The sequence below is a fragment of the Hippocampus comes genome, unplaced genomic scaffold, assembly GCF_001891065.2.
Source record: "Hippocampus comes isolate QL1 unplaced genomic scaffold, H_comes_QL1_v1.1 scaffold147, whole genome shotgun sequence".
Taxonomy (NCBI): Eukaryota; Metazoa; Chordata; class Actinopteri; order Syngnathiformes; family Syngnathidae; genus Hippocampus; species Hippocampus comes.
This window is the reverse complement of record NW_017805009.1, coordinates 508,210-530,479: the sequence shown is the minus strand read 5'-3', so window position 1 is coordinate 530,479 and position 22,270 is coordinate 508,210. Positions and strand designations below refer to the sequence as shown.

General features: G+C 41.2%; 3 protein-coding genes across 5 annotated transcripts; 2 read left to right on the top strand and 1 right to left on the bottom strand.

The window, feature by feature from the left end:
- The first annotated feature begins 2,514 nt into the window (after nucleotides 1-2,514).
- On the top strand, nucleotides 2,515-10,528 carry slc7a4 (solute carrier family 7 member 4). Its single transcript, XM_019861813.1, has 5 exons — nucleotides 2,515-3,045; nucleotides 4,902-5,966; nucleotides 6,260-6,966; nucleotides 7,808-7,916; nucleotides 8,840-10,528. Exons 2-5 carry the CDS (start codon nucleotides 4,985-4,987, stop codon nucleotides 9,046-9,048), a joined length of 2,007 nt encoding a protein of 668 aa, XP_019717372.1. The 5' UTR covers nucleotides 2,515-3,045; nucleotides 4,902-4,984; the 3' UTR covers nucleotides 9,049-10,528.
- A 1,073-nt stretch (nucleotides 10,529-11,601) lies between these two features.
- ccdc157 (coiled-coil domain containing 157) lies at nucleotides 11,602-16,258 on the bottom strand. 2 transcript variants are annotated; one of them, XM_019861792.1, is made up of 10 exons: nucleotides 15,996-16,258; nucleotides 15,759-15,909; nucleotides 14,953-15,670; nucleotides 14,794-14,871; nucleotides 14,299-14,468; nucleotides 14,023-14,199; nucleotides 13,775-13,943; nucleotides 13,539-13,678; nucleotides 12,128-12,237; nucleotides 11,602-12,047 (listed from the first exon to the last, which is right to left on the bottom strand). In XM_019861792.1, exons 1-10 carry the CDS (start codon nucleotides 16,235-16,237, stop codon nucleotides 11,786-11,788), a joined length of 2,217 nt encoding a protein of 738 aa, XP_019717351.1. In that variant the 5' UTR covers nucleotides 16,238-16,258; the 3' UTR covers nucleotides 11,602-11,785. The 2 variants fall into 2 exon arrangements, with proteins under 2 accessions (XP_019717351.1, XP_019717360.1); XM_019861801.1 differs by having other exon boundaries at nucleotides 11,602-12,044.
- Nucleotides 16,259-16,335: 77 nt separating this feature from the next.
- On the top strand, nucleotides 16,336-22,177 carry sf3a1 (splicing factor 3a, subunit 1). 2 transcript variants are annotated; one of them, XM_019861782.1, is made up of 16 exons: nucleotides 16,336-16,415; nucleotides 16,528-16,604; nucleotides 17,116-17,222; nucleotides 17,319-17,523; nucleotides 17,619-17,864; nucleotides 17,943-18,017; nucleotides 18,119-18,269; nucleotides 18,583-18,779; nucleotides 18,930-19,047; nucleotides 19,150-19,457; nucleotides 19,550-19,798; nucleotides 19,877-20,084; nucleotides 20,162-20,316; nucleotides 21,422-21,523; nucleotides 21,613-21,684; nucleotides 21,841-22,177. In XM_019861782.1, exons 2-16 carry the CDS (start codon nucleotides 16,560-16,562, stop codon nucleotides 21,940-21,942), a joined length of 2,340 nt encoding a protein of 779 aa, XP_019717341.1. In that variant the 5' UTR covers nucleotides 16,336-16,415; nucleotides 16,528-16,559; the 3' UTR covers nucleotides 21,943-22,177. The 2 variants fall into 2 exon arrangements, with proteins under 2 accessions (XP_019717341.1, XP_019717333.1); XM_019861774.1 differs by having other exon boundaries at nucleotides 17,613-17,864.
- Nucleotides 22,178-22,270: the final 93 nt, after the last annotated feature.

Here is a 22,270-nt window from a genome sequence, read left to right as displayed (position 1 = left end):
TTTTTTTTTTTTTTTTTCGATGTCGAAAAGCGTCCTCAGCTCAGCGTCCAGTAAGAATTCCGGCGATTCTCGACTTCAATTGAAAGATATTAGCTCGCCAGTAGGTGACCGTTGTGTGTTAGGCGTGCGTTTGAGTTTGTCTCCGGCTGCTGAGAGCAGCGATGGAATGGTTAGTTAGTCAGGAGGTGATCGTTCGGGCAACATTCAGCCCAGCCAGTGTCACGCATGGCAAAATACACGGTTAAAATACACATGTTCACCCTATTGAGACCAGTTGTTATGGTGGAAACTTTGGCCGCTTTGCGGGACGGGAAAATATCATCAGATCGGAATGAAATTTTGCACACATCCTTGTGTCATAGTATCGACAAGATTTCCGACCCGGCCCGACGAATCCGACAAACTTTTTTTTTTGCCATGAAAATGTGGACCACCCTATTGGAGATGTTCCTGAAATTGGTCATATGACCTTCATATAGTTCATTAGATTTTTGTTAACTTATGGTGCCTTTAGAAAAACCTACAAGACTTGCACTGTCTGCTTCCGGCTTTAAGGTTTTTAAATTTAGCATGGAAATGTGAGACAGCGCCTGATTTTGTTTGATTTAATTTGATTGTGTATTTATTTCAATAATAATTGAGATGCACTGCACTTCTTTGATTACAATTTGCTTCTTGTGTATTTTTGTTGTTTTAAGTTTTTGTATAAATGCAACCAACTTGAAGAATAGATATTTTTGACAACTTGTTTTTCTCTTTTTTTATGCACGCTGCATATAAATGTGATTGGAATAAGATTGTTAGTGTTTTATTTTTTTAATTTAGCAGAGCATGTTGAATCCCTTGAAATCTGTTGGCGTAATTTAGCAAAACTTGATGGCTAGTTTGCCAGATAACATCAGATATTTTGTGGGCTTTTTCACCATCAAAAGGGCATGTTTGTGTCATTAATCAGAAAGGTAAATTAATTAGCCAGATCCTCAATCATATTTGGCAGTATTATTCCATCCATCCATTTTCCAATCCGCTTTATCCTCACAAAGGTTGCGGGGGTTCTCCACACAGGAAGGCCGGAGTCGGGATCGAACCCATGACCTCTGCACTGTGAGGTCGACGCGCTACCCGCTGGGTCGCCAGCATTATCCCTCACATCTTTTTTTATTATTTTATTTATTATGTTTCCCGTTAAAACATAAATTACAGCTACAGTTCCGTCTCCCTTGGAAGCAATTCACCATATGTAACGGGTAGACAGTTAAGAAGGCTAAAATGAAAAGCCGTTTATCCTGTTTTCGCAATTGTTCTACCTTGGTCAAACGATCGAGAAGGGTGTGTTTACTCGGGTGACATGTTCGACTGGTTAGCACGTCGACTTCATGGTGCAGAGGTGCAGGGTTCAGTTCTGGCTCCGGCCTTCCTGTGTGGAGTTTGCATGTTCTCCCGTGCCTATGTGGGTTTTCTCTGGGTACTGCGGTTTCCTCCCACATTCCCAAAACATGCATGGCAGGCTAATGGAACAATCTAAATTGTCACAAGGTGTGATTGTGAGTATGAATGGATGTTTGCCCAGTTCAGGGTGTACCCTGCCTACTGAAATTTCCCCAACAAAATAAAAAGACCAACAATAGTGCAAATGTCTGTATTTTTGTATACAAAACAAGTAATAATATTTTACCCTCAGTCTTTACAGTGTGACCAATCTTAAGAGAAATACAACTTTGTGACAAATAAAGAGTTGTCTCCTCTAATTACCAAAATAATTCACCGACCATCTGAAAAGAAAAGATTCAATTGTCTTATTAAATAAAATACTGACCCCTGCTGACTGAGATGAGCCATGGCTGAAGTAACATTGCTCACCCCGTTGATCTTTCCAGAATTTCACATCACAACTTTCTGATTGAGGCTCTTGCAAAAAAATTAATAAATGTGAACTCTTTCCGTCTACAAAACATTAAAATACATTTTCTCTTTGTATTGTCTCCGATACCTCTAACCTTGAGAAATATTAATTATAAAGAGGTTCGAGTCTGCCATTGAGAAAACGTACAAAAATGGGGGAAAAAAACTGAATGTCTGAAATAACAATTCTGAAATACTGAGAAAAAATCACCCTAACTTTGAAGGTAGATGCTCTGAACATTTAGCAACTTCTCAAGACGGATATTCAAATCAATCCTTCTGTAGCACAGGTCAATGTCTTGCAGGAAAAATGGGTGACCTTAAACAGGTGCCCCTCAAAATTAAGTGCTTATGAGCCCTAAAAAAATAATTTTAAACAACTGGTATCACATAAATATAAATATGCACGAGCTCAACAAATGCATCGACTCGGGTCGCCACATTGCGCCCCCCTTTCATTGGTTGAGCTTTTGCCAGCCGGAAGTAAAAGTGCGTGACGTCATTGTGGAAAAATAATTGTGTTTTCCCCAAAACATACAAAATTTGTGGGAACTAGTCTATTTCGTTTGTGCTTCACGCACGTCAATGTTTGTGCAATTTTTCCATCTTTTCTCAGGTTCTCAGTTGCTTCATGGATATCTGTAAATGGTACTCATTTGATGCTACGTATTTGTTTGCATAATCAATGTAACTGGACACGCCTGAGTAGACAAGCACACCCGTCAGATGTCAGATATTGCTCACATGAGTAATGGGTGCAGGATTCAAATGAAGTTGTTTATAAGATCCAGGTGAATACTGTATACCACGAAATGTTATATCTACTGACAAAAAAAAGTAATCGCCTCATCGTTGCTTTACTTTTGGATCAGCGTGAAAAACAGAAAGAAGCAGGGTTTGTTTGTTTTGCAGGCTGTATTCCAGCGCTTCTCAATTGTAAATCATTTGTATTTGTTCCTCTAGTCTGAATAAATAGCCGGCGCCGTGTTTTTATGCTTGTTCACTTGGGCCATGTGATGACTTTGTGGTGGCTGGCTCTTTAAACCGCGCCTCACTCAGGATGCTCGCCTTCTTCCCCATCTCACTCCAATCAACTCCCACCGAATCTGACACCTGCGGGCGCCTTTTGGCAGATTGGAAGCGGTAAATGCATTTTATAATCATATTTCTGAATACATTCCCTCTCAAAAAATATATGTATAATAAATTCCATTGTAGGTTGGCCTTACTGGATTTACGAATTGTTGGACCGCTCATTTTCATCTCGGACTCAGCTTACCCTACAAGCAATCCTCTTTGCGTCCGTCTCCATCTTGTTATGAATTATTAATTTTTCATTAAAACGACGTTTTTGTAATAAACGGTCTATCGTGGATATGTGCGCTGATGTACCGGGGTTCGTTGTGATGGCAGATGTCTTGTTGGCGTTGGAAAGTGAAGCGTTACGTAATTGTATGTTGTCGCCGGATGCATTATGAAGCGCAGGAGTCGAACATTGTCCTCCCCGCACTCGCCTCATGCGTACAGAATCGGGCTGAACGGTTGGACTTGGTAAATGTGGTCAGAATAAATGACAAAATGTGATATTTATTCGTGCATCTGTTTTTGTTTTTATGTAAATATGATGACGTGCTTTAACCTCGCGTGCAGGCGCCTTGCTACACTCATGTTGAATTTATATCAACATGCTATTGAAATTGTTTGCACAACGCTACGGCCTCGTATAATTTGGTAATTTAACTTTCAATGTATGGGCGTGCCAACTGGTTTCCTACGCAGATCCATTAACAGCGCCAAAAGGGGGCGGGGGGACAAATATTTGTTCACCTTGTTTTGAGCAGAAAGGTTATTCGGTTTATAATGACTCCACAAAATGAAAATTTGTTGGGCTCTCATATTTGTCTGCATGATTATGGTTGAGTCAAGACTGGTTAAATTAGACATATACCAGTTTTTATTTTTAGCATAGTTTAACTAACCCTTCCCTCTGACGCTGAAACAAAATGAAAATTGAATACAGTGGATGACTGGTTAGCACACGGACCTCACATTACACAGATTAAGGGTTCGAATCCTTCCTGTGTGGAGTTTGCATGTTCTTCCTGTGCCTGTGTGGGTTTTCTCCCGGTACTCCGTCTCTTCCCAAAATCCAAAAACTTGCAGGGTAGTTTCATTGGATACTTTAAATTTTCCCTAGGGGTGACTGTGTGAATGGTTGTTCATCTATGTGTGTCCTGCGATTGGCTTGCAACCAGTTCAGGGTGTGCCCCGCCTACTGCCTGAAGACGGCTGGGATAGGCTCCGCCACGCCCGTGACCCTTATGAGGATAAGCGGATCCAAAAAACGGAAGGATATTGTTTCTATTTATTTATTTAAGTTTCCCACCTTATTTAATCTAGGTATGATAATATAGAGAAGCAAGACTGTCAAATGATTTCCTGCCACTTCTTTGATTGGCAACATTCCGTTCACAACACAGTCCACAGAGTCAAATGACTTGGAATAATCAGCTTTCCCCACACACAAAGATTTTTGTTTGTAAATATTGAACACGTTTAATACTTAAGATTGCTGGGCCTCAAAGGGCTTCAAAAGCCCACAGTTGAGGAATATTAGCAACATCCCCTGCTGAAACCCCAAAACCAGACAAGGCAAAAACTGCAAACCTCCCTTTGCGTGGGCGGGGAATCCTTGAGAAAGTAACCAGGTGAATCTACCTTCAAGGATGACCAGGCTGTAATGGATTCCGAGTGGCCAATCTGACTTGATTTATACAAAGTAGGACAACCTAATAGACATTGTCGGGCTTTGGACATCCTTGGTCGGGAGCAGGCAAAATTGGGACCAAAACAGCCCTATTGTGTAGACCCATCCTTGGGCAGCATCAATTCTGTGGCCGACCAGTACTGAAAATTGGGTCAATGTACAATAAAACTCTAACAAACCTGACCTGCAGTCAATAACATGATTTTTATTGGGCTTGTATTATGTTTTCCAGGTGAGCTTCCTGGGACAGTAATGGATCGAGTGTGACTCCTTCCTCCATTTTGCTACCCCGTTTGCCCATCTAACTCGGTAACTATGGATTCTTGTCAGCGAGGCTGCACACCAGCTGTGCGCCTTTGTCAGAGGGTGAACCGGTTGAAGACGCTCGATGACGACATGATGACCACGTCACTGAAACGCTGCCTCTCCACCCTGGACCTGACTCTGTTGGGTCTGGGTGGCATGGTGGGCTCTGGCCTGTATGTCCTGACCGGGACAGTGGCCAAAGACACAGTTGGGCCTGCTGTCATTGTGTCCTTCATTTTTGCAGGTTTTGCCTCTTTGTTAGCTGCTTTTTGCTACGCAGAGTTTGGAGCACGAATTCCCAAAACCGGATCAGCGTACATGTTTACCTATGTCTCAGTGGGAGAGGTCTGGGCCTTTTTGATAGGTTGGAATGTGATTCTGGAGAATATGATTGGTGGTGCTGCTGTGGCACGGGCATGGAGTGGCTATTTGGACGCAATTTTTAACCATGCCATCCAGAACTTTACTGAATCCCACATAATGAGGTGGGATGTGCCCTTCCTTGCCCAATACCCTGATATGCTTGCAGCAGGGATTCTACTGGTTGCCTCACTTTTTATTTCCTTCGGAGTTCAAGTGTCCTCCTATCTTAATCATATATTTTCCACTATCAGTATGTGTGTTGTAGTTTTTATTCTAGTCTTTGGATTTATGTTGGCTGAACCGGCTAATTGGAGCCAGAAGGAAGGAGGGTTTGCACCTTTTGGATGGTCCGGAATCTTGGCAGGCTCAGCCACGTGCTTCTACGCATTTGTAGGTTTTGATGTGATTGCCTCCTCTAGCGAGGAGGCCAAGAATCCACAAAAGGCTGTTCCCATTGCCACAGCAATATCCCTTGGACTGGCAGCAACAGCCTACATCCTGGTGTCCACAGTGCTTACATTAATGGTTCCCTGGCATACGCTGGACCCCAACTCAGCTCTGGCAGATGCTTTTTTCCGTCGAGGTTACAGTTGGGCTGGAGTTATTGTGGCAGTGGGTTCCATCTGTGGTGAGTAGAAAACGTATGCTTCAGTTAACAGAGATAATGACGGCATGCAGTATTACAATACAGGGGAACTGCCAAGGGTCAACCCCCAATGTGTTTGATTTTAGAATCTGTTGTTACCAAAGGAATCCATAAAAAAAAATCATAAGCAAACAAAAGCACTTTTGACTAAACAGGAATTTTTTTAAACATCAGTTTTTCAACATTGAAAGCATAAAAAGAACTTAAACACTAACTTAACTTACCAATGTATTATTTGTCATAGTTGGCTAATAGTTCTCTCTTCCTCCCTCTAGCCATGAACACTGTGCTTCTCTGCAATCTTTTCTCCCTCCCTCGGATTGTGTACGCCATGGCAGAAGATGGGTTGTTCTTTCAAATTTTTGCACGTGTCAATCCAATCACCAAAGTCCCCATCAATGCTATTCTGGTTTTTGGATTCCTCATGGCCACCATGGCTCTCATCTTTGATCTCGAGGCTTTGGTTCAGTTCTTGTCTATTGGAACCCTGCTGGCCTACACATTTGTAGCGGCCAGCGTTATCGTCCTTCGCTTCCAGCCAGAGAAAAAACACTCCAAAGAGACTTTATCCACATCTCCCAATCCAAATGCAGAGCCTTCCCCTGCTCCCTCAGAATGCCAGAACATATCACAGGACAGTGAGGATCTGAAACAGTACGAGTCCTTCTCTGACAAGCTGCAGTTGGTGGACAAGCAGCAGACAAGGGAGCGCAGGGCGGTAGGACAGCTAAAGGCCTGTTGGGAACCCTACCTGGGCCGGCTCCTGGGGAACTGCGAGCCAGGGGAGGTGGTGGCCCTCTGTGTACTGGGCCTGTTAGTGACCTCAGTGTCCTTTTCTGGCGTGCTTGTATTTGGCGTCACGCAGCTGCAGCTCCCAAGCTGGAGCTATATCACCCTCCTGGTGATTTTTAGTCTTGCCTATGTTCTCAGCATGGCAGTTATATGGGTTCATGAGCCACAGACTAACACCAAAACATTCCAGGTAAGCACTTTGAATAATCAAAAGCAATCATTTTACACCTACATTCGCGCAAAAGTCATTGTACATGATTTGTCTTTATTGTGTCAGGTATTATTTGGCCAGATGTGAGGTCATCAGCTTTTGACAGGCACATCATTGATATCTTCACCAAAACTGCAACAAAAACACAAAAGCTGGCCGATGGCCTCACCTCTAGCCAATTGATGCTTGAAACAAAATAGGATATAAAACGGGAAGTGTACTGCATATTGATATTTGGGACGCACTGTATTGTATGTGCATCTCAAATGCACACTGTCTGGATAAATTGATATAACTCATTCCAAACACCAACAGGAAGTGAAAATATGGAGTTGAGCTCGTGTTTGTAACTTCCATTGATGTACTTGAGTATTTGTGACCATTTTTGTCCATTCATCTGGAAGAATAATTTTGAGGTCTGAGGGCACTGATGTTGAACAAAAGGGCCTTGCTCACCATCTTCGCTCTAATTGATCTCAAAGTTTGGAAAGGATGGGGCTGAGGCCAGAGCGCTTTAAGTTCCTCACTGTCAAACCCAGTCAACCATGCGCATATGGGCTGTGCTCTGTGCACTGAGGTGCAGTCATGTAGTCTTGACTCAGCCCAAGCCTCGATTGCTTTTAATGTGCTCTACCTTGCTTCATTTATCCATACAAGTAGGTATCATCACGGTAACAGAATATAAATCAACATTTACCCTTACCCTTAATAATTACCCTCAGTTAATTTCCAGTCAAAGCCAAATGTTATTTGTTTCACAAACTCAATGTTAAGTGTGTGGCTGCTTTAGACTTTAAATTGTTGTTTTGTTTCTTTTTAGGTACCTCTGGTACCACTTACTCCAGGCGTCAGTATCCTCATCAATGTATTCCTTATGATGAAGCTCAGCGCTCTAACCTGGATTAGGTTCACTGTCTGGATTGCCGCAGGTAAGTGTATCCTATATTTTCTTTCATTAGTCCTTACATCAATTCTATATGGCAGATATTCTAAATAATGTTTGGAAATATGTAGTTACAAAATATTCTGTTGTCTAGTCAGTGAACTCAACTTTGTAAATGTTGTCACATTCTCTTTGTGTGTCAAATGAGGATCTGTCATATTAACTAAAAGTGTTCTTGTGAAGTGCTCCACCATTCACATTGTTTTAACAGATTTTCAAACTTTCAAGAACGATACAATACGAATACTGGTACCCCAAATCACTGAGCTTGTCAGTACACTGGAGAGCCACAATTCTCAGTTTCAGTGTTGAAAATAAGAAGTTCTGCCTTGATGTTTGAAAAAAGGCGTTCTTTTACAATTAGCACCAGTTCCATCCACCGCTTGTCCCTAATATGGATAAGACTGGACTGACAGCCCATTGCCTGAACACTTCCAGTATTTACAATTAAGGATTCACATTTACATATACATACATATATGTATTGTCAATTCAGTCTTCAACTATGCATGTTTTTGGACATGCAAATTCCATATAGGAAGAGGAAACTATGAGGCCAACGTACTAACCAATATTGCATTCTGCTTGCACATGCACACTCACGCACGCATACTCTCTCTCTCACACACACACACACACACACACACACACACACACACACACACACACACAAACAGTTCTACAAAACTAAAATTGAATAAAAAAAGGATGCCAAGATTTCTGATCATTAAAAAAAAGTTTCTCTCATCAACAACAATCAAACCCAAACAAATATTTTTAAAATATTTTTTAATTTCACCTGCACTCCAACTGTTGACAAATGTAACATTCTTCAATCCTCTAGTCTAAACAAAACATCACTCTATATTTTTCACCTCTTCCTCTGATTTTCACGATGTGCCTTTGCAGGTCTCTTGGTGTATTTTGGCTATGGAATTTGGCACAGTAAAGAGGGAAGGAGGGAGTTGCATCCCAAAGACTTGGCGGCTCGGTATGTCGTGCTCCCCAGTGGCAGCCTGGTCGAAACTGTGGAGTCCATCCAGCCCGAACAAGCAGATGCCACACCCCCCTGCATGAACCCTGCCATGACAACTGAGGAGTTTGCTGGAAGAAGATGATGCATGACTGAATCGAATGATTACACCTGCCTGATATCTGCTCTTTCCTACCCTTATCACTATATTTTTTACACAGCTGACTGCCCTGTTGCTTTCTGTACCGTCGCTCTGCAAGTATAAGTACACCAAAGCATAGTATCTGCATCCTTTGTTTTGTTGTGAAGCATATTTGTATATCTTATCATACTCAAATGCAAAGTTGAGACCTTTCTTCGTAAGACGTATCACATCAAAGACATGGAAAAATCATACGAGGCTGTCGGCCATACGCTGTACGGTGCTTTTTCTGTGACAGCCTTTTGTTAGATCAAGGGTTCTTAACTGTGATTTTCTTATGCACCTTTAACATTTACAGCAAACCAAAAATCTCAATAGGCCAGGTGAAGCGTACGTAGTACCGGTACGTGTTGTATTTTTGGAGCCGGTCAGAGAAATACACTGTTCTCAATTCTCCACTTTAATCGCAAGGCTGACTATCAGATTTAGAGAATGTGGATGGATCTCCCTATGGAACATTTCAACTGCCCTTGTTGTAATGGAATATTACATTTTTTTTTTTCTTTAATGTTTTTTTCCCTTCAAGTTTTGTGTTCCTTCAAACAGTGATTTTTCGTTTGTCTTTGTATGGAAAATATGAACACACACACACTTTAAATTGAAAGTGCAACAGTTCAGTGCTTCACCTAATCTCCTGAATCACATGACCCTGATCTCTTTGGTCGCAATTCTTTTTTTTTTTCTTTTTTCCCTAATGCACCGTTAAGCAACAGTCCTTTCCCTTGTCAATAGCATCACTGTAGATGTCAAAGCACATTATTACATTCAGGAAATTTGAGCACAAATTGAAAATCTTTTCAGAGAATATTTTTTCCAGAAACAGGTTATCGTTAAATCTGTTTTATCTCTGTGAGGTCTCCTTAATCTCAGATTTGGAGGTGTCACCAGGCTGCGGTTTGACCTCTGCAACAGATAAAAATATGTCTCCTAATATAGGCTACTGTACTATACATTCCCACGTCTGCACTTGTGCATACTGATGAGTATCTAATGTTAGTTTACAGTGTTTTGTTTTTTTCACTTGTCTGCTTACAAAACCTACGGCCTTAAACATGTGAATCAAAGATGATAGATTAATCAAGTGATCAGGATATATAAAATTGCTCGATTCTACAATAAATTTACATACAGCCACTTGCACATTGTCATTTATTGTTTATTATAGTGTGTAAAACCAAATACAGACCTGGAACAGAATGTAAATGTTAGTATTGTTACAAAAAGGTGTGAGGCCCCAGAAGATTTGAATTCTCTGCTTATTTATTTTTAACAGGGTGCACAGATACTCTATTATTTTCCGAACGACCAATGAGGATTTTCCCGCACATCACAGTCTCAATTTCTCACTTCTGTCTGTATGAAAGTGCTGTGTCATATACTGTCTGGAAAATAAAAGTTTTGAAGCATTATTAAGAAAAATCTACATTCCTTACCATTTCAGATAGATTTACTTTTGGTCCTATTACAAAACTTATTTTTGTGGTTTATCTCTACACATATATGTCTCTTTTTAATGGAATATATTTGATATCTCTCAGATATCTACACACACAGACTGGGAGTACAATACTCGTAACAATGATGATGATCCTTGACTGATATTTAGTATTACATATCAGATGTCTACCTGCTGAAATTTCAGGACTCACTTTTCGTAAACAAGTCTAAGTGACTTAATTACTATGATTTAATCACAGACCTGTGTCATCAAGTGAAAGAGCTTAAGACCTTGAATTACACGGCTGACGACACAACTACATAACTGTGCCAATGTCAGGGATTAATTAACTCAAAGGTCATGACCTGTCCTTTAAGTATTTAGAACAATACGTAGGATATCCACTCATTTTGTAACGAGAGTCCCCACTATGTTCATCTGATGCTTAGGTTTAGTTAAAAATAGTCATAAACATCGTAAAGCGCTCTGCATTAGTCTGATGGGATGTTACACAACAAAGCTCAAAATGTCTGAAATTACTGATGTGACCCCGATGAAAGAAAACCGACTTGATGTAGTTCACACTGTGCAATAAATTAGAGATTGTTTATCGATGGTTACTCAAATAAATTATCTGAAGTCATTCTGCACAGCATGAAAACTCTGAGTAATTGTGTTGCTATGGAAACTCATTCGCCATCTTTGTAAAGTGCCATAATTAAACAACAAAGCACATCTGTCCCCAAGTCTGTAAATTCAGTGCCACGCAGGGCACTTGCTACTAATCTGTTGGGGTTATTATTGGATATGCTTTGTACATGTTTTTTCTGTTGTTTGGTTATTTATAGGTTCAGCTCTGAAAACATTTGACTAATTATTCATACACTCTCTTAAATTGGGGCATTTGGAAACTTAAAGCAAATTACATCCATACATCCATTTTCCATACCACGTGTCAAGACATTCGCTGCAGCCTACCCCAGCCAACAGAGCGAGGAGCAAGGCACACACTGGACTGGACTGGAGTGTGTGTGTGTGTGTGTGTGTGTGTGTGTGTGTGTGTGTGTGTGTGTGTGTGTGTGTGTGTGCGCGCGTGTGTGTGTCTCAGAAGCTCCACACATAGTGGTGTTCCCTCTCTGCAGCAAATACTCAGCAACAGCCACACTGTACCAAAACATACCCTTACAGACAAATATTTGCAAACTGTTCCAAAATTACTGGACATCTTGATACAAACCAAAGTCAATGATTCACTTTTTTCCTCTGCTTTAAGCTCCTGGTTTGAGGTAAGTAAGAGGTTTTGCGTGTGTTACGTGTCTGAATTTTAGCAGCAGTGGAACTGATGTTGAAGTGAAGGGTTTGAAGAGAAATGGTGGTGGATGATGAGGGGGTCACACAAGTGGGTGGCATGCGATCTGCTGCACTAGCTGACGCCCAATCACGTTCTACTGGGATTACTCTGTCACTGTTTCCCAACCATGGTGCCTTACAGTTCTGCCTGCTACTGGAGTGAAGAAATAAAGCAAAGAAAAAAAAGATTTATCAAAGATAAACATGATTAGAATTATGCTTTTAAGTACTTACAATGGACTCATTTGCATCTGTGTTTGGTCAGCCAGTTGTTCGACTGGTGGGGTGACTGGAGAGAAGCTGCATATTTGCAGAGGTGAGCTTTCCTGTTCATTGGTTGTGCTCTATTGATGAGAATAAACTAGCATTAGAACACTTAAGGGTCATTAGCAAGGCCTCACACCAACACAGACAACCTTCATCCCAAAGACACTGCAGCACACAGTATGTGTGATATATTTGCAGATATGTTTTTGTTCAACTCTGTGAGAGGGGGATTCACACTTAGTATCCATCTGTTCCATATTTACACAACATATCTGACCTTTTGTTTTGGTGTTGTTGTTGTTGTTTTAAGTATATTTATTTATTTTAGTTAGTTAGTTATGCGGCAGAGAGGTTCCTTACAGTTTTATAGAAATGGACCAGGGATGACCTATAAGCATTTCAAGAATTAATGTGATCCAAAAACCAGTGTATGTCCGAACAAAGCAGAGGAAAGAGCCACATCATTGGATAATCCGGGGGTCGGCAACACGGGACTCCGGAGCCGCATGCGGCTCTTTAGCGCTGCCTAGTGGCTCCCTGGAGCTTTTTAAAATGTTTGAAAATGGAAAAAGATGGGGGAGTGGTCGATCGAGGGAGGCTGGTTGATCGAAAGAGTTTTGGTCAAAAAAGGTTGGCTCCCCTGCTCTACAGGATGCACTGCAGGGAAAAAAAAACATTTAATCGGGAAGATTCATTGTGTATTTGTAGCTAGCTTTGTCATTTTGATAGTAGGCTAATATAGCGAATATAGATACATACAGCGTGTGTTGCCTTCTTTCTGAGACTTTTAATTTGTAGCGGCTCCAGACACGTTTGTTTTTCCTTTTTTTGGTCCAATGGTGATCATGTTTTTCCCTTCAATATTGCCATTTAATTTTTGGTTATTTTTTTTCCAAGGTCCTCTTCTCGTGTATTTGAAAGGACAGACAGATGCATTAATTTGGGAAAAATGAACATTTACATTGCAGAACTTTACCATTGAGTATTGTTTTGTTTTCCTGCCCTGTATTTTATGCTCATGCGATTTTCGTGCCAATGTCTATTTATGTCTATTTATTTATTTATTTATTTATTTTATTTATTTAGAACTTAAGGGAACTTGTACCTTTTTTGTTGGGGGGAGAGAGAGAGAGAGAAAACAGGAGGTGGTGACATTTGATCTAATGGCGTGGTTACGATTTGCATTCTCCTACATTTCAATGTCAGTTTGATTTTGATGAATTGTTCAGCCCTAGGTAACATTGATAAGCTTCTTAATTTCTCATTAGTGAATTTATATTTGATAAATTACATTGTGTTGCTAATCCAAATAGGGCTCGCCCTTGGTGGAGATCTCCGTTCTATCAGTGCCAATCCAGTTTGACTTTATCAGTCTTACCTTGGCAGCATTCTGCTGGGCTGCCTCCTTCAACTTTACAAGACTGCCTTGAAGGGCAGCATTCTCCTTCTCCAGCACGCCAATGCGAATGGAGTTTGCCTGCAACTGTTGCTCCATATCCAAAAGCACATTTCCCGTACCTTGTAAAGATTCCAAGAACCAAGACATCAAAAAGGATGGTTCAAATGTAACCAATCATGACCCTGCGTGTGCAAAAGTAATAATGACATGCATACTCTTTGGTTGGGCATGAGCCAGGGGGCTGAGTTCTGGGAAAGCCACCAGCAACCTTTCCGTCTCTTTCAATGATTTTACACTTTGCTTGAGCTCAGCCACACTGCCCTGGAAATATTCTATTTGAGTTTGTAGTGTCTGCTTCTCACTCTGTAGCTGTGAACAAGTGTCCTATTCGGAATTGAAAACCACACATTCAATTTGGTGCTGTGATTAAGTGAAACAGAGGTTGAGGGCGATCTTCAAATACCCGTTGTGAAGTGAACTGTGTTCGCAGTTGTTCATTATCCTCGGACATCTGTTGTAGCTGATTGTGGAGGTTCAGCTCTCTTTCCTCCCTCTCTCCCAACTGTTTCTGCAGTTCCTCACACTCTTCATCGAGAGCCTCTACTCTCTGTAGCAAAGACTTTTGTTTTGTTTCCATTGACTGTTCACACGGGAGTGGCATGCACAAAGTGAGTGGAAACTTCATTCGTCTGAAGTACTGGAGACCAAACCAACGTGGCATGTGAGACTGCCGCCTTACCTCCTGGTGATGACATGCACTGTCGTATTTGGCCTTCTCTTTTTCGAGAAGGAGATGCGCCTCGCAGAGCTGACTTTCAAACTGCTGAATCCTCTCTTGTAGATTAGCGCAAGCTTTCTCCTTTATGTGCAGGGTTTTCAGTTTCTCCTGCAGCTCATTCCTTTGATACTCTAAAATGAAAAAAAAAAACAACACTGGATGGAGTGTCACACAGTGATATATCTTAAAAAAACATATCCATTCATTTATTTTTTAAACCGATTGTCCTCTCTGGGATCACGGGGGAGCTGGAGCCCATCTCAACTGACATTTGGGCGAGAGACATAAACACAGAAAAGATGAACCATTAAAAATCTTCAACTAAAATAAAAATGCTGGAGTACACAGAGAAAAAAATACACAAGCACCTGCAGATGATGCAACCTAGACACAGAAGGACCCAGATTCAAATTTTGATAGACATTATGTACAGTATCATACAGATATGGTTCTTACCAAGATCTTGCAGTCTATCTTGCGCTATTGCTACTTTTCCTGTCAGATCGGAATAACTCCTCTTTAGGGATGCATGTTCTGTTGGAAAGTAAATTACATTAACCTTCTCACCTGTTTTCCCATCCCTTGTACAGTACATGATTTATGTTGTCACCTCACCTCTCTTGAGTTGTTCATACTCATCTGATAGTCTTTGTTCAGTTTCTTTCCTGGCTGTCTGTGCTTTCTGTGATGCTCCCTCCAACTGAAGAATAATGGAGTTCTGCTTTTCCACTTTTTCCTTTAGTTCTTTCTGGGCACCTTCCATGTCGCCCCTTAACTTATCTCGATCTGCTTCTGCTGCTGTTAGTTTCTTTTTAAGAGGCTCGACTGTATTTCTCACATCTTGTACATGTTTTGACAGTCGGCGCATATCACTGAGCTGCTCACTGGCCCACTGTGCAGCATCACCGGCTCTCATTTCTCCCATGACACTGTCCTGCACAGCATCTAAGAGTGGGTGTAAAGAAGAGGGCAATCCCTCACGCTGAAGTAGTTCGACCAGGACATTGCCCGTCTTTCTAATAGTAGATTGTGTTTGATGACATACACTGCAGGGAGCAGCGGGTGTGTCGTCGGTTTGAGAGGATACATTGTGCGTGCCAACTTTAGGATTGCATGGGAGGCTATCGGTTTGAGAGTATACATTGTGCGTGCCAACTTTAGGATTGCATGGGAGGTTGGGAGTGGCACTAGAGGGCTGCGAGTGGCACTGAGGGGTCGGTCCATCCTCATCTGGTAAAAAGCTGGCGTTTGTTGAAGCAGAAATGTCATGTGCACGCATTGAAGGTACACACTCGGCACAATTGGACATCTCTGTTTGTAACTTGTTTTCCTTCTGAAGAAGCAGAGAGAGAAAGTTATAAATAAATAAAATACATACAGATACTTTGATAAGTTGTGATACAGTTTGTAAGTGAATCGACCTTCATGTTGGAAAATTGAAGTAAATTGCGCCAATATTTTTTAACAACGAGTCCTATTGACGTGCAGCCTTTCTGATCGGTTTGTTGATTCCTGTTGTTATTGCTCCGTTCTTCAACATAAGCATTTGATGCTTGTACAAGAAGAAGTAGCCTTGATTGATTGAGAAAGAGAATTGTGTTAAATTGCAGGTTGCATTTATAAAAACAGTTGTCGACGTGCAAGAAACTTTTATTTACCTGTCTATCACTAACTCCAGTAAAACAATATGGACGTGCTGGTTAAATTCATCCTCGCCGTCCAGAAAACTGTATTGCTCCATATCCAAATCCAGATTATAAGAGAGTTTGTCCGGGAATTTCCACGAGAAAACATGCACCGGGCCCGTTGTGGAAAAAGCGTCCACAATTGCACATTGAAGGTCGGCGATATCTTTTTGGAGACTTTCTATACAGTCCTGGCGACCGAGAAACTGAGACATTTTTTCTTGGAAAAAAAAACTCAGTTTTAACTGCAGTCGCGGCGAAAGGGGTGGCGTGTTTATATCTCGTCTCCGCGGCAACCAGGCAGCGCGACACTCCAAGTTCCAAGGTACTTTGCGGCATCTGCCCGGAAGTAATACGCCGCCATTGAAGCGCAGTTAGCAAGAGGACCACGCAGTAAGTTTTCAATAACAGAATATGTTTTAACATTTATTTATGGCTCATTTGTTAGCACGGTAAGATAGCACATGTAATTCAAATTTTGAACTATCTTAATCTGTTTTCTTAGGTGACTTTTGGGTTCATTAAAAAGTCGCAATCATGCCGCCTGGCCCTGTACAAATTGTCCAGCCGGAGCTCAACAAGGTAACGACGCCACTGTGCTAGTTAGCTGATGTTAGCAAGCGACCGAAGGTACAGTTTTCGTTTAGTTGAAGTATGTTTGCACTAATATAGGTAAGCATTGGTATATAAACCAAATGTAATCGAAGTACCTTAACATTAAGAAGTTCGTAATTGTTTTGCATTGCCGTATTTATCATCTATTTTATGGCACCCGCCAATTGTCTGTCATTTGCCGGATAGCAGGATTAATTGGGTTATTGTTTGTGCTTTCTAATTGCTGTGGGGTGTTTCATCCTAAAACTAATACAATGGATTTGTTTTGTTTGTGAGCTGCAGTAAAACTGTACCCGGCCGCCTGTATGATATGACCGGCTGGTGCAACATTGTACATGCTTAGATCTACCGTATTAAACAGTTTCTGTTGCTTATATAATAGTGACCAACATCGTTAACATTACGTAATAAATTGCCATTTCAGTCATGTATGTTATTGTTAATTTTAATTGCACACAACTATACATCTGCTATACAGGTTGATGCAGCTGAAGAAACTCCAGCAACCAAACCTATTGTTGGTATTATATACCCACCACCTGAGGTCCGAAACATTGTTGACAAAACCGCCAGCTTTGTTGCCAGGTTGTTTTCTGTTTACAAGTTAAATGTTGTTCACATCTGGATTTTTAGTGTTCTATTCTCTTTCATCATGCTTAATCACGACTTGTCCATTTTCAGAAATGGGCCTGAATTTGAAGCAAGAATCCGTCAGAATGAGATCAACAATCCTAAATTCAATTTCCTCAACCCCAATGACCCATACCATGCTTATTACCGACACAAGGTTACTGAGTTCAAGGAGGGTAAAGCCCTGGAACCATCAGCAGCTGTGCCAAAGGTTATGCAGCAGACCATGCAACAGACCCAGCAGCTTCCTCAGAAAGTATAACCACTTTACATTTCACAAGGATTTTATTTTAGTTTTCCTATTTGATGTATTCATTTTTTAAATGTGTTTGTGGCTGTCCAAAGGTGCAGGTTATCCAGGAAGCTATCATTCCTAAAGAGCCACCTCCTGAGTTTGAGTTCATTGCTGATCCTCCATCAATTGCTGCATTTGATCTGGATGTCGTCAAGCTCACTGCACAGTTTGTTGCTCGCAATGGGCGCCAATTCCTCACTCAGCTCATGCAAAAGGAACAGAGAAACTACCAATTTGATTTTCTACGCCCGCAACACAGCCTTTTCAACTACTTCACCAAATTAGTTGAGCAGTATACCAAGGTGAAAACATTTTCCTAAACTTTATTTAGATTGTATTTCATTGCTGGATTAATTCCTCTTTGTTTTCTTCACGTGTAGATTTTAATTCCTCCTAAAGGCCTTCTGGTAAAGCTGAAGAAAGAGTCTGAGAATCCAAAAGACGTTATGGACCAGGTGAACAATTCTTCTTTTGTTTTTGCTTTGTTTCACATAACTCAAAGCAATTAACAGCCTTTTGCTTGTTTAAATCAACTTTTGCAATGGTAAAACCTTAGGTGAGATACCGTGTTGAGTGGGCCAAGTATCAGGAGCGTGAAAGAAAGAAGGAAGAAGAGGAAAGAGAGAAGGAACGAGTAGCATATGCTCAAATCGACTGGCATGATTTTGTTGTGGTGGAGACAGTGGATTTCCAGCCCAACGAGCAAGGTAATAGAGTCCGTATGATTGCTTCTGACTAGTGTTGTCACCAAAATTATTTATTTGTGAGTGTTATATAATCAATTGGCACTAATTTAGTGGAATGGTTCAAATAATATCAACATGTAAAACAACATTCCATGGGCGACATTGTAGTCGACAGGTTGGCACGTCCCCCTCACTGTGCAGCATAGGATTCCGGCTCCGGCATTCCTGTGTGGAGTTTGCATGTTCTCCCCATGCCTATGTGGGTTTTCTCCGGGTACTCCAGTTAGGTTTCCATCCACATTCCAAAAATGATGGGAACATTATGATTTTCCAGGCCACTTCCCCCCACCCACCACCCCGGAGGAGCTCGGTGCCCGCATCCTCATCCAAGAGCGTTATGAGAAGTACGGCGAGAGTGAGGAAGTAGAAATGGATGTCGAAAGCGATGATGAGAATGATGAGAGGGAGGTGCGGAATGCTGGCCATGCTGTGCAACCTGATCAAGACACACAGGTCCAGGACATGGATGAGGTAAGAAGATTTTGTAAAGAATTTGGTGCGCCCTAAAAAGACTACAAATGTCTTCTCACTGCAGACACATTTATGAATTATCATCTATCACATTTTTAAAAGAACAAAGTATTTGTAACACAGAAGTGTTTTGTCACTCTTGTTCTTTAGGGATCTGATGAAGAGGATGAAGGCATGAAAATACCAGTGCCTCCCAGCAACCCAATGCCACCCCCACTCCCCCCAACTCCAGACCAAGTTATTATACGTAAAGACTATGATCCCAAAGGTGAGGACTGCCTCCTTTTTTAATTTGAGCTAATCTCATTGGCAAGCCATCAGAATGTCACCATTTCCAGTGTATGATAATCCGATGCCATTATTTCATCAGCTTCCAAAGCTCCAGCACCAGCTGTTGTTTCAGATGAGTATCTCATCTCACCTATTACTGGTGAGAAGATCCCAGCTAGTAAAATACCAGAGCACATGCGCATTGGTCTGCTGGATCCACGCTGGCTGGAGCAAAGGGACCGCAGCATCAGAGACAGGCAGACTGAAGATGAAGTTTATGCTCCTGGTATGGACATCGATAGCAGCTTGAAGCAACTGGCTGAGAGGCGTACCGATATCTTTGGTGTGGAGGAGACAGCCATTGGTAAGAAAATCGGGGAAGAAGAAATCCAGAAACCAGAGGAAAAGGTGAGCGCAATTGTGCTCTTACAGACATTATTTTTTTATTTTTTTTATTTTTTGATGATTGCCCAAAACTAATTTGGGTGCTCTCTCCTCAGGTCACCTGGGATGGCCACTCTGGAAGCATGGCACGCACCCAGCAAGCAGCTCAAGCTAACATCACCCTCCAAGAGCAGATTGAAGCGATTCACAAAGCTAAAGGGCTGGTAGGGGAGGATGACACTAAAGAGAAGATAGGTCCGAGCAAACCCAGCGACACTCACCACATGCCTCCGATGCCATCCCCTGCACCCATTGTGCCAAAACCTAGCCCTCCAGTCGCAGCAATGCCTCGCCCGCCCTCCAATGTCAGTTTTGCACACAAAAAGCATGTTTGTCATCAGCAAGTTGTTGCTTCACCTACAGTGTAATGTGCTTGTTCTTAGGTGGGGCCCCCAGTGCGCACCACTCTTCTGTCAGCTGTGCCAGTAATTCCAAGGCCGCCCGTTGCTCCCGTTGTGCGCCTGGCTCCAGGACAAGTGTTAACATCAATGCCTCCGATGATTCCTGGCCCCCGCATCAATGTGGTTCCCATGCCCCCATCGGCGCCTCACATGATGGCTCCCAGACCACCTCCCATGGTCGTTCCAGCTAGTAAGATTTATTTCTGTTGTTACGTCATGTTACCTTGTGTTAAATTGGACACTAATTTCCCCGCCATTACTATCTAGCATTTGTTCCTGCTCCTCCTGTACCACAACCCCCAAATATTGTTCCTGCACCGCCATCACACCCGCCGCCGCCTCATGACGATGAGCCAATGAACAAGAAGATGAAGACAGAAGACAACCTTATTCCAGAGGATGAGTTTATTCGCAGAAACAAGGTCAGTATTACCAATTATTTTTTAATTTTATTTTGCAACACTTGCCATACGTCTCACTGCATGTTAACTGTTGTTGCCCTGAATTTCTTTAGCATCATTGTCTAAAGCAGTGGTTCTTAACCTGTTTTCGATTGAATGCTAGAGGTTCGGTAAATCGGTCCCAGGGGTTCGACGGAGCCTCTGCCATGGAGGTTAAGAAACACCCGACTCAACGTGTCAATTAGTTATGACACGCCCGCCTGGCCATCACTGGCTGCAGATGATCACATTACATTGCTTGTCCAATCAGTGCTGTGGGAAATTTAGTTCGCTCAGTAGTCAAAGTGTGACTGTTGTGATCATACATCATGCACGGTTCATTTTGTGCACAATTAAATAATGTATACTTATGTCTAGAAATTTTATTTACTTTTTTCAGTTCTTAATAAATGTGTGTTTTACGTGTTGAATTCATTAAAAAAAAAAAAATCATATTTTTATTTTTCACTAATGAAGGGTTCGATGAATGTGCATATGAACTGGTTGGGTTCAGTACCTCTAACAAGGTTAAGAACCACTGGTCTAAAGTAAGAGCTACAACTACTTGCATTGCTCGATATAAATTTGTATACCCCAACAGATTTCATACAAAACCTATATTTTTCTTTCAGATTTACTATTTCCTATAACATACTGTATTGCAATACACTCATGAAAATGTGCGACATTGATTGAAAAACGACTACACACCTATGAAACTCTTGCAGAGCCTCTTTGAAAAAAAATCTAATTCACAACCGCAGCCACCACCAAATTCGGTAGGAGGGAAGTATTCATGTTCATCAGAAAGGGATAAAAAGGTTATTTTTCAAAGTGTTTGCACTCATGTATGTTGTGCAAATGAATAGTAACCATTTGAAATCGAAATAAATGTTTGAATTAATACAAAATTTATACACCTATGAAATTGACCGCTACAATTGTATTTTATGCAATGATTAAATAAAATAGCAGTTTTCATCAGTAAGCCACTCTCGCTAATGTTATTACTTTGTGCTTCATTCGAATAAATCAAACGATGTCTGAATTTCTGACTTTTTTTTTTAACTGTTGTTTTACTCTGAAGGGTCCCGTTGCAGTTAAAGTCCAGGTCCCCAACATGCAGGACAAGACAGAATGGAAGCTCAATGGCCAAGTGCTCAATTTTACTGTCCCACTCACTGACCAGGTAATGAGCGTAATGTTTTTATTTTGTGCAAAACATGTACTATTAACACTCTCATAATGGATGTGTAAATCAAAATAATTTCTCCTCAGGTTTCTGTTATCAAAGTGAAAATACATGAAGCCACAGGCATGCCAGCAGGAAAGCAGAAGTTACAATATGAGGTAAATTTACTCTTGGCCATATTGAAAACTAGTTGAGTCAGAAATTCCAAACAAAACTCATTGACCTGTCACCTGTAAACGAGCACTGGTCATAATTCAAGCATCTACTCAAAACATAAATGTGTATGTATAATCTGTGTTTCTTCCTATTTTTAGGGCATTTTCATCAAAGATTCCAACTCTATGGCTTATTACAACATGAGCACTGGTTCGATCATTCATTTGGCATTGAAGGAGAGAGGTGGAAGAAAGAAGTGAATCTCTGAAAGAAGCACGAGATTTGTGGATCACATTTTCAAGTTGATGTTTGACCTTGTTGTGTCACAATTTAGTTTAGTCAAAATGTTCTTTGTAATTGTTCTTGTATTTGGAATTGTGTTTTCCAAAATGTAATGTTATCTCGAGTACCGGCAATTCCAAATGTCTGTTATTATAAATCATTGACTCATTTGCTCCATGATGCGTTTCCGTTTAATAAAGATTTTAAAAAAGAGCCCCAACTGTCTGAATAATTCTTTTATTGAATGTGAATGTAGATCGAGAGAAAACCATGCGCATAACTGTCACACATGCTGACTGCAGAATA

Coding starts and splice junctions, on each gene's coding strand:
- slc7a4 (XM_019861813.1), top strand. CDS start 4,985: ATGGATTCTTGTCAGCGAGGCTGCACACCAGCTGTGCGCCTTTGTCAG. Junction 5,967..6,259: donor GGCAGTGGGTTCCATCTGTG/GTGAGTAGAAAA, acceptor TCCTCCCTCTAG/CCATGAACACTGTGCTTCTC. Junction 7,917..8,839: donor CACTGTCTGGATTGCCGCAG/GTAAGTGTATCC, acceptor GTGCCTTTGCAG/GTCTCTTGGTGTATTTTGGC.
- ccdc157 (XM_019861792.1), bottom strand. CDS start 16,237: ATGTCTCAGTTTCTCGGTCGCCAGGACTGTATAGAAAGTCTCCAAAAA. Junction 15,671..15,758: donor TTCAATTTTCCAACATGAAG/GTCGATTCACTT, acceptor CTGCTTCTTCAG/AAGGAAAACAAGTTACAAAC. Junction 12,048..12,127: donor CAGATGCAAATGAGTCCATT/GTAAGTACTTAA, acceptor TCTTCACTCCAG/TAGCAGGCAGAACTGTAAGG.
- sf3a1 (XM_019861774.1), top strand. CDS start 16,560: ATGCCGCCTGGCCCTGTACAAATTGTCCAGCCGGAGCTCAACAAG. Junction 18,018..18,118: donor CAAAAGACGTTATGGACCAG/GTGAACAATTCT, acceptor GTAAAACCTTAG/GTGAGATACCGTGTTGAGTG. Junction 20,317..21,421: donor AGTTTATTCGCAGAAACAAG/GTCAGTATTACC, acceptor TTTACTCTGAAG/GGTCCCGTTGCAGTTAAAGT.